A 12,141-nucleotide genomic window follows, 5' to 3' on the forward strand; every position below is an offset into this window, starting at 1 on the left:
TAATGTATTCCAATTCACCATTCAACCAATTCAATATTTCTAGTATAAGATATGCACATATATGATTCATATTAAAATATTTATTCACATCACATTAACTAATTTTTTCATTTTAGAATAATCTCATATAGAAACATTCTTCAAAATATAATACCCTATTACTTTAGTTAGCCATAATGAGGTCATTAATAGCATCTAATCATTATCATGAGATACAATATAATAGGATAAGGTGCATACTATAGAAAATTACTTAAATCAATTAATTAGACTGCATGCATAATGATGTCAACATTAGACCACAAATCAATCATTAGGCCACAATATTACACCATGGGTTGTCACTATTGTATATATCATAAAACATTAACATAGTAATTCAACACCCACAAGGAATATGCTCATCACATGACTAACACAATGATTCACAAATTTATCATCATACATAATTTGATCATGAAAACATTTGTAGAACTGGTACAATCTCAATCTACAATTTGTAGAACTGATACAATCTTAATCTTGGGTCTTCTGGTCAATGAGACATAACTTGAATCCACATCATCTAACCCATGTGATGCCCCTTTACAATGCCCTTCCAAGACCAAGGTCTCCACCTACCAAACCACATCATTTTTGTTTGAGTCATCATGAGATCCTTTGGCATCAAGATGAGCCCTCACCTCATTATTCTTCAAACTTTGATCTTTTCTCCTCCATACTTTCTTGGATGTCTGCATTTTAGCTTATTTATTAGGAAAATCCTTTTTACTTTAAGAAAGCTGATAATGGTATCTAATGACTATTTACTCACATGAATTGTGCATCCAATGGGTTTCTTGGACATATTGTAAAACATAGTATTATGCCTCAATTGTTTTAGTTTTTATTCAAGCAAGATCTATGTATCAAGAAGTTGAGGGAGATATAAAACACAAAGATATAATATCATCTATATAGTGTTTTCAAAAAATGGTTGGTAATCATAAATGAATAAAAAATAAAAAATAAAATAACAAAATAAAAATATCATATTTATTAAAATTGTTTCAATACATAAGTCTAGTCAATCAAGTAGACATTTTAATATACAATAAGATTTAATATGAAACATAATTATAAAAAATAATATTATCTAAATATCATTCTTTAATTTGAAATCTTATCTCAAATTAACTAGTCAATATATCTTTTTTTAAATATTTTATAATATCCTTGATTTCTCTAAATTTACCTAATATTGCACCGTCCTGTGATGCAATGCCATTATATAAAATTATTAACTTGACTTTTGAATGATTAAATAAGTATAGAGGGAAATTATTCTTACAATAAACAAAATAAAAAGTCATTTAGTGGGTAGCTCCAACTCAGAATGCTCCCAAACTACAATTTTTATATCACAAAAAAGACAAGCACATAGATTCCGGTATGGTTAGGTTACGTTTGTGACAGATTCAATCGTGATCTCAAAATGTATTGTGGATTATACAGTAAAAACCATTTTCAGAGAATAGTTCAGTCTACGGATATATTCTGACATTCGTTTTCAATGGAAGGAGAGAGACCGTGTAACGAAAGAAATCTGTATATTGCAATGGCTGGTGAATCTTGTGTAGATTACATTGGTGTTCTTGACTTCACCATTTCAACGACTTAATTGGCACGAAAATAATAATATAATAATAATAAATTTTAAAAAAACAGCTATGCAGATAAGCAATACTTTCGAGGAAATTGCTCTACAATCAAAGAACAAGTTTTCCTGTATGCGGACGCGGTTTGAGCCTGTCAATTTCATGTGCCATGTGAGATAGCAGCATAACTTTCGGATCAAGAAACGCCCAACATGGACGCAGTCAATGGAGTAGGAGAAACCGCCTAATAATAATTTAAAAATGTACGCTTTATTTTTGTCTTCTCACGCGTCGGTACATTATTTATACCCATTTGCTCAGGAATTGAAATTGCTCTTTGTCAAACTAACAGCTAGTTTCTATCCCTTTTCTGTGTCTATTACATAGCTTTTCTTGCAGGCTAATTGTATGCCCATTTTGTTAGAACACACCAATGGAGATGAGCAATGCTTTTGAGGAAATTGCCCCAGCATGTAGTACATCATCCGCATCAAGGAAAGTCCCCTACGATGTATTTATCAATCATCGTGGTATTGACACCAAACACACGCTGGCCTCTTCTATCTACAATACTCTGCAGAGTATGGGACTCCATGTTTTTCTGGATGCACATGAGATTGATCCGGGCGATTTCATACCAAGTGAAATACAAGAGGCCATGAATAGCTCCTTCCTTCACATTGCAATTCTTTCACCCCACTATGCTGATTCCGCATGGTGTTTGGCTGAGTTGTCATTTATGCTCAAAACCTCCAGTACAATAATTCCTGTCTTCTTCAATGTTAAGCCCAGCGATGTCCGCAATGTGAAAGGGGTATTTGCTGATGCATTTGCTGAGTATGAAAGGAAGAACAGATATACGCCTCAAAAGTTGCAGGAATGGAAATGGGCGCTCTACAACATTTCATTTCATTCTGGCCAAATCGTCAACGATAAGGAGTGAGTACCAATCTCTACCTCTCTTTTCCCCTATCAGATGAAATTATAACAAAAATCTGTTTATATTAAAATTATATAATTTTAGTATAATCTATGATTTCAAGGAAAGGATTATGACAAAAATATGATTATTAGGGCTATCTCAATGGAAAATTATAAGTTTCAACTGTATAAATCTTAGCTTGTGTGTATCCATATACATTGTGTATACTAATATATATACATATATTTAATTATTCATAATTATATCACCAATTAATCTAATTGATTATCATTCTTGCACCCAATTGAAAACATCATAGTATAATATTGATCTACATTTACAAATTATTACTAGCTAATTATTGTTATTTCCTGTTCCATTCATAATCTCAATTGAGCATTCGTTATCAATTATTTAGATTGGATATTTATTAGTGTAATATTACCTCATATCATAGTTGATAAACATTGGTGTTTGCAAAGTTATAAATTATGCATGAACCCTAATCAATGATCAGGTATCTAAAGTGAAATCAAAAGGGACATTTGAATTAGATTAGCCAAAACAAATATGTATTCTTTCTTGAAATTACAATCACATTTCATTCTTTATAAAGTTGAGTGTAATAAAATTTGAGGATCATCTTGAAGGTGCAAACAATTTTGCATCATGGAAACTTAGAATCATGATGATATTGAAATAAATTAAACTAGACTTATTTGTGAAATAAAATAAATTAGAACTAGACAATGATCCTAGAGAACCCAAAGGATTGAGAACAATGAAAAGGCTATGAAACTCGTAGTAGATGTAGTTAGGTACCATATCACACCTATCTTATCAAAATAAGATATTGCATACCCAATGTTTAAATCCCTTGAAAGTACATTTGAAATAAGAAATGGTAGTAGAATCCTTGGTCTAAAGAGGCAACTTAATCATGTAAAAATGAACAAGGGTGAATCTGTCAGTATATATTTCATGAGAATTGTTGAACTAAGAGATCAACTCTTAATAGCTAGAAATCAAATTGATAAAAATAAATTAGCATTAATAGCACTAGGTGGCCTACTAACTTTGTGCGAGTTAATTTATTCAAGAATAAGTACAAGTTCAAAAATCCCCAAATTTGATAGGTTGAGAATAGATTGCTAAAAAGAAGAATCTAGACTAGTCACTTGATTAAATAATAAAAAACCCATAGATGAGGATATTCATGTATTAAACACTGATTCTCATAAGAAAGGTAAGAAGAAAAATTTAAAAAGAAAGAAGAATAGTTATAGAAAGGGATCATCCAAGAAGAGGAAAGCCATTTTCTAAATACAATGTTTCATATGTAATCCATATCAACATTATGCAATCAAGTGCCCTAATAGAACAAATTGACAAGCCTCTTTCACAAATGTTGGAAAAGCTAACATAGATCCTAATTCAAAGAACTTGTTCTTAGAATCTAGAGAATGTAAAGGGTATTCTCTAGGAAAGAATAGAAAAGGGGACTTTCCTAAACATTATTAGTAAAATTAAAAACATATTAGATCTAGTTTACTCTAACTTATGTGAACCCATGTATGTACCATCCATGGGAGGTTTCTTGTATTATGTAATATTTGTAGATGAGTTTTGTAGATGGACCTGGATATATTTTCTTAAGTGTAAAGAGTTGGAGAAAATCCTTAAAGGATCTTGGAAGTTAAAATCTTTTATATAAAAATTGACCAGGAAGAAAGTTGAAGTACAAAGAATGGATAATGGGAAGGACTAGACACTTTAGAAATTTTTAAGGAATTTTGTGTAAATCTTGATATTAAGAGGTAGTTTATGGTACATTACAATCTACAATAAAATGGTGTTATTGAGAAAGATAATAGAGCTATTGTAGAAGATGTTGGAGCAATATTTTATGAGAAAAACATTGGAACTCTATTTTGGGTTGAAGCCTCTAGGATAGTTATCTACATTCAAAATAGATGTCCCCACTCACATCTAGATTAGAAAAACTCCCAAAGAAGCATTCGTGAGTGTAAAAGTTGACATAAGCCACTTCAGGTTTTTTGGTTGCACTGTGTACACTCATGTGCCTAAAGAAAATAATTCTAAATTAGAATCCACTAGAAAGAAAGGGACATTTGTGGGCTATAGTGAAATATAGAACCTACAAAATATACATACTTGGATAGAAATAACTTAAAGTTAGTAGAGATGTTATCTTTAAGGAAGACATTGCTTTCAAAAGATCCAAGAGTTCTCATTAGCTAGAAATTTAGTACTCTCCTAAAGACACAAAGGAGGATATTGATCTTAAGATTCATAGTGAGTCTCTTGAAGAAACCATAAATTAAAATTAGTCTACTCTAGTAATAGAACTCAACAAAAAGAGACCACTTTGGGCTAGAAAAATGATCTAGGGAGATGAGAACTATCCAGCACATAAAGAGACTTTTGGAGAATATAAGAACCCCATAGATTCTCCAACTTTATTTCTCTAATGAGTGATATCATTAATTAAGAACCAACTAATGTTACAAAAGCTCTCAAACATTGATGTAGGAATATCTAAGGTCCCTAAAGATTTTGAAATTTTGGCAGAGTTTGTGTGGACTTATTTGGGTCTTGGTTAATTATTTTTGATGTATTTAATAGATGTTGTAAGCCTTTTAACACATTTGGTATATAATTATGGTTGGAGACCAATTTATGGCTTAAGACATGTATTTAATGTAAGGGTTATTTAATTTGTAGCTTACTAGGATGACTTGTGGCTTAGTTGGGTATAAGTAAGGGGTCTTGTGGAGTTTTTAGGCATTCATTCATTCATTTGTTGGAGGAGTGAGTCTAGAGAGTAGATGAAGAGTGAGTTTTTCCAGAGTCTATGGATAGAGCATCGAATGTGAGGCAGTTTATAGTAGGAATGTGGTGGAGTTGTGAGTTTGTGAGAAGAGCTAGTAGTTTAGGCTTGGAAAACAAGGAGATTGTTTGGTGGGCTTGTGAGCACAAGTTTATATCTTCCTTGGAGGTTTCTACTAGAGTTTGGATCTAGACTAGCTAGGGTTTGGATTAGATCTTGAGAGATCTTACAAAACTATTACTTGCTTTGTATTTGGTCATAATTAGGAAGGTCTTATAGCCTGGCACATTGCATGTAATTAGTTATTTTATGAATAAAGAGTTGTGATTTGGTATCAGATCTTGCATTATTGTGTTTCCATTGTGTAGTTATTTTCTAGGGGCTAGGACATCTCCTTTAGGGATTTTCCTACCTTGTGCTACATCAGATGGTATTAGAGAGAAGGTTTTCTTGAGCATGCAGACAAATTGTTGAACCTAAGGCAGTTTGCACCAGGACCTTTGGTTGAGAGAAGTTGATCTGGTGGTAGATTGATCTCTTTGGAGTCATAGATATATTGGTTTTGAGGTGGTAGATCATGGTTCTAACTTGCAATATTAAAGGACTTGTAGATGGATCGATGGATGCAAAGATGGAAGATTGCTCCCATTGAGGCATGATCATAGAGAGTTTTTGTATTACATATATATGTTCCTAGAATTTTGATTTCATCCTTGATTGTTCATGTGAGGTGGTAGGTTGCGATTTGACTTACAAACAATTTAGGTTTATCACAAGGAGCCTGGGAAGGATTTCTTGCAGAGGGTTTGTAAAGATCTTGGAACATGGATCTGAGAGGATTAGACCCTGAGGTGATTGTGAATATTCATGATATGGTGGAGAGGAGATTTTCTAAGATGTATGTTCAGTTTGAAGCTAGTTTGGTTGATCAAGCTATTGAGGCGTCTACTCGGTTTGAAGCTAGATTGATTAGTCAAGTTAAGGATGAGATGAGGAGGGAATTCTATAGATTTTTAAGTAGTTGGAGTCTATCAATCTAGAAGAGAGTTATTTGGCTAATTAAAAGACTTGTTCAAGAGAAAAGAGGGCATGACAAGGTCAAGGTGGAAGAGGTTGGTTTTATTGATAAGTTTTTGGAGTCTAATGTGAAACTTGGAGAGAAACTTGAAGTTGTTGCTGAGGATATTCCTAGCCTTGTTGATGCTGGGATGGAGATGGGTTTTCATGATCATTCGGTTGAGACTGACATGGAGATTATAGAGCACTTGGTCATGGATGATCCAATTGTTGTTGGTAGTGAGTTGTGTGTTACAAAGCATCTTGTTGTAAGCAATGAGATTGCTAGCATTGAGAGTTTCGCATATGTTGATGTGGAGTTACATATTGTTGTTGATGTGGATTAGTTCTTAGGTCTACATGTTGTCATTAGGTATGTGGAATTGGATGCACTTGTTTCTGATATGGATGGATGTAATAAGTTATGTGCTGATTTGTTAGTGGTGATTTAGATGGTTATGATGTTTGGGTGGTTGAAGCAAATCTGGACAATGTACATTTTGGTTTTCTTGTCCATGTTGGAGTGGAAGCCTTTGGTGAAGATGAAGATGGTTGTGGATTTTCATTGGGAATCAAAGTGTGCGACACACTTTTCTTTGTACTCCAGGAGTCTAATGCAGGGGCATCTAAGGTCCTTGAAGATTTTGTCATTTTGATGGAGTTTGTGTGGACCTAATTGGGTCTTGGTTAATTATTTTTGATGTATTTAATAAATGTTGTAATCCTTTTAAGGCATTTGGTATTTAATTACTCTTGGAGGTTGACTTGTGACTCAACATGTATTTAATGTAAGAGTTATTTAATTTGTAGCTTACTAGGTGGACTGTTGGCTTAGTTGGGTATAAGTAAGGGGTCTTGCAAAGTCTTTAGGCATTCATTTAGAGGAGGAGGAGTGAGTATGGAGAGTAGCTAAAGAGCAAGTCCTTCCTGAGTCTATGGATAAAGCACCGAATGTGAGGTAGTTTACATTACAGTTGTGGTGGAGTTGTGAGTTTTTGAGCAAAGCTAGTAGCTAAGGGTTGGGAAACAAGGAGATTTCTTGGTGGGCTTGTGAGCACAAGTTCAAATCTTCCTTGGAGGTTTCTACCAAATTTTGGATCTGGACTAGCTAGGGTTTGGATTGGATCTTGAGGAATCTTGCAAAAGTATTACTTGCTTTGTATTTGGCTGTAATCAAGAAGGCCTTACAACACAACACATTTCATTTAATCAATTATTTTATGTCATGTCCAAACTTACAGGGCAAAAACACAACTAATTTTTTTTTAAATACTTAGCAAAACAAAACATTTATATGACAAATTATTATTGAATAGAAATTACATTGAATATAGAATGGTTGCATTATAAAGTTCAACACACTTAGTCAAGTTTGTTGTCATGCTTACATCGACTAAATCAATTAAGCCTTAGGTTTCATTGATAAATATAATTTAGGTCCAGATGTCTATAAGATGAGTTAAGATTGCATAGATATTCTTAGTTAGTTAAAACAGTCAGATGAAAGGTGCATCCCAAATAGTGGGAGGTTTATGTATGAAGTCACTCACCAATACTCATTTTCATTAGAGATTGAGGTAGTACATACCTATTAATTTCATGGTGTAGTATATCATATATCTTGCAAATATAACAACTTTGACCTTCTTGACATATATATGATATGTTGTACCCAGTATATGTATTGGGTGGGGGCCAAATATCATACTACTTAACAATAAGGTGTTTTCTAAACAATTCCATTGTATGTCATGCTTTATATTTACAGTTACATTTGATAATTATTCATGATTTATCAACCATCGCATAACATATAGTATATATTATACATTCAATGATCACTCATTATTAATGTCGGTAATGGACTTTCAGTACACCCTACATGAAATGAGTGTTGCTAAAATTATAGAAGAATTAATTACATAAGGTTTCTATGCATATATATATATAATTTGATACAAGTAACCTATCATTAGATAAATATATGTTTTTAAAATTATAATAATACTAACCTTTACTTTCTACTAGCTATCTTTATTATTTTTGTTAGATAAAGAACTAATTATATCTTACTCCAATTAAATTAATATTAAAATTCTATATAACACTTACAAACCAATTCTTTTTTTTGGTCCCTAACTAGTCTACTTACTAGATATTCTATACTTACTACCTAACATACAACTTTTCCTACAAACACATATCCTAACTATACTTTTAATAAACTCTACTTACTAACTTACATCTACAAATATTCAATACTTATAATACCAACTAATCTAACTTTTACTATCATAACCAAGACCCCACTTTCCTATATCCGTTAATACTCATTACATTCCAACACATTAAAATATCTAATTACCACCTCCTAACCCAATTGGTCCCCTTCCCAAGAATCTAATACAAGTGCTAATCTCCCACTACCCTATGTGCTTCCTTCTATGTGCCTACCCCCATATTCCTCCTCCCATGCACATTTCCCTTAGCACTATAATTTCCTCTCCACTCATGTACCCCATGGGATGTGATGTGGTGGCTTTTCAAATGACATGGGCAATGAGGAGGGATGACAACCATGAGAAATGAGGACGATTTCCACCACCAGCCCTTGACTAGTGATAGGTTCGATGGAGCATGGGGACATGTGCTGACTATTTTTAGTGCTTGAAGATGCTTCAAAAGGTGGGAGGCATGGATGAGGGTAAGGATGGAGGTGGACCCACATTCCATTGCCTTGTCAAACTTTGTCGATAATTTATTTTTTAAACTTCTTTTTGCTGATTTCAGAACTTTTTTCTGGAATTTGATTGTCTAAATTTTTTTTGCATCAACATTTCGGATCACACACAGTGATCCGTCATCAAGATGAAGAGCAAGAGAATAGAAAAAATAATAAGTAGGAAACTAGAGGAGACACAGAGAGAAGACCGAGAGCAGGATCATTAGATACAAAAGGAAGAAGAAAATGAGTATGGCAATTAAATGGAAGAGGAGAAATTCCAAAAAATAAAAGAAATTTAAAAATAAATAAAAATTAACAAAAAGGCTGACCCTCCTCTTTTTATATCTCTGTGTCTCCTCTAATCTGCTACTTATTATTTTTTCTATTCTCTTGCTCTTCATCCTGATGATGGATCACTGTGTGGGATCCGAAACGTTGATGCAAAAAAATCTAGACACAATCAAATTCCAAAAATAAAGTTTTGATATCACTAATGGATTCTGGAAACTAGATAACACTAATTCTTTTTGCTAGTTTAGCATGCCTTTGCCTAGGTAGGTGTATTTTTTATGATGTTTAAATGTATATGTTATTATTAAATGGGTATTATGTCCTTTCACACTAGTAGGTTGTCCCATGCTTGTGGATTTGCCCCTATATTAATGATTACTTGGCTTATATTATATTTAGTTTTATTCCTAAGACAATCTTCTTGAGATTGGATATTTTATATCATACTTTGTTAGCTAGGTAATTTATTATTTTCCCCTCTCAAGATTCTATGGCATATTCTTTTAAATATTTTATTAGACTATATTGACCATGTATTATTTTCACTTCCTTCATACAAATTCCAAATAGTAAATTGTACACCTATAGAAAGTTATTTCTTATACACTTATGCACATATGTCATTGAATTGATTTTTCCATCCCTATAGTTTAAGGTGTTCATGATATGTCATTTCAATAGTAATTTTGGAATTGCTAAGTATGTTATATATGCTCTAGAGTAATGGTTTTTGTTTAATAATTTGAACATTAAATTCATTACAAGATTTCACATATATCATCATAGAATCATGCATGAAACTAACTACTTAGACTTATCTATGAATAATAAAATTTGGTAAACCATTTGCTCAAGATCTAGCATTGTATTCTCATGCATGGATTCAATACAATGATGCATATACAAATATTATTCAAGAGAGTTGGAATGATAATATTATTCCATGAAACTAATCTTCCTAATATTAAAATTTTGCCATGATAGTTGGATTAATTCTTGCAATCTACATAGAAGTGAAGCAATACAATAACTTTAAGAACCAAGGTAGCTTATTTTCCTACACACAATACATGCTTCCTCCAATAATTCTTACAATACATAGAAAGGTGATGAAATCTTCATAGTATGATAACACAATGGAAATGCTATTCACCAAACAAAGACGTTTCACAAAATCTCCTTGTCAATGAGAAGAAATAGCACTACTCTTGCCATACATTTAAATGCATAGAACAAGATGGAGTTTGCTCACAACCTCAACTCAATACAACACAAAAAAATGTCTTCATCTCCTATACACATGGAAAGACAATAAGAGCTCCAAGTTTTCAAGATCATCCAATAAGGACCTACAAATGAGAGATAAAAATGGTGAACCATGGAGGCTCACCTCCCAACCTAGGCCTCAAGGAGGTCACCCCCTAGCTAGGGGAAACAAGGTTCAACTGGGATACATTCAACAACATCACAATAACATGAACCAACATGAATACCATAGTTTAACAACACATTTATGATCCCCAACCAAGGCTTGCACAATGATTCACAAATGGAATCATGAACATTGGGTGAAGGTGGGCTCTCTAAAGAGGAGATTGCCATATCCTTATGCACTAACAAAACTTGCAATTGCAATATGCCCAACAAGGCTTTCCAAGGAACACATGCCATCCAAGGCTATAAATATTCACATGTCTCAATAAGGCTACCCATACTTTCTCTTTCCACATATCCTTGCTTATACTTCCCATAGAACAATATAAAGGCATATGGCTTCCAATGGAGCCCATAATCCATGGAAACTATCCCCTCTCCAAGAGACAATTTTCTCAACTTCAATGTTGAGCCCAACTAACCCCTCAACCGAAAGGCCTCTCTCCCCTCCCAAGGGTGAGTGAAGCCTTCACACCCAACACAACATTCAATTCACCACAACAAAATCAAGAAACCAAATCAAATGCAAGTAAATCCAACATGCTCATTTACATACACAACAACTACTACATACACCAAATGCAAACACAAAAAACTCATAAGAACACTATTTCAAATTTCCATTCCTCAACTTTCATGAGATGAGAGAAAACAAGGCATGGAGCACTAACCTCCTTCCAAGCTATAGTTATGGAAATGGTGATGAAGAGCTTCCTTTTTTCCTTCCAAGTCCCTTCCTCCAAACCTTACATGTCTCTACAAATAGAAAGTGGGTTAACAACCACTAAGTTTGGCACAAGCTCCCTAAAAAGCCATCCTCTTCCATCCCCACCTACCCTTTTTACACCCTTGTACCTTTCTACCAATAGGAACTTACCCAAGTGAAGGGGTGAGGAAAGAAGTAATGTGACGCTCTGATTTTCGAATTGGCTTAAAAATGACTAGTTTAAAGGGTCTCCTAGGTCCCCTAGGCCAACTTAAGGTTATATTTAGTCCCCCAACTTATATTGCTACCATGTGGGTGACTTATTTTGACCAAAATAACACTTGGGAACCACTTTTAGGCTCTCTAAATTTCCAATCAAATTTTAATTTGAATTCCATCATGAAGGTGACTCATCCTTACACTCTCCAAGGTGGGTTAACTTAATTTCATAATGGGGATTAAATTTAGGTTAAGTGACTTCATGTCCAAAAACCCTATATGACATGTCATTTACACATA

At 33.5% G+C, this 12,141-nt stretch overlaps 1 protein-coding gene across 1 annotated transcript in view; it reads left to right on the forward strand.

Moving 5' to 3' along the window:
- The first annotated feature begins 2,070 nt into the window (after nucleotides 1-2,070).
- Nucleotides 2,071-12,141, forward strand: part of LOC149545557 (uncharacterized) — a 125,035-nt gene continuing 114,964 nt past the window's right edge. The window contains exon 1 of the mRNA XM_089793802.1: nucleotides 2,071-2,576. Within this exon, the coding sequence (XP_089649928.1) occupies nucleotides 2,071-2,576 (506 nt within the window). The remainder of the gene's footprint in view (nucleotides 2,577-12,141) is intronic.

The sequence above is a fragment of the Cupressus sempervirens genome, chromosome 7 (assembly GCF_028749045.1).
Source record: "Cupressus sempervirens isolate cs-2001-9-10 chromosome 7, ASM2874904v1, whole genome shotgun sequence".
Classification (NCBI taxonomy): Eukaryota; Viridiplantae; Streptophyta; class Pinopsida; order Cupressales; family Cupressaceae; genus Cupressus; species Cupressus sempervirens.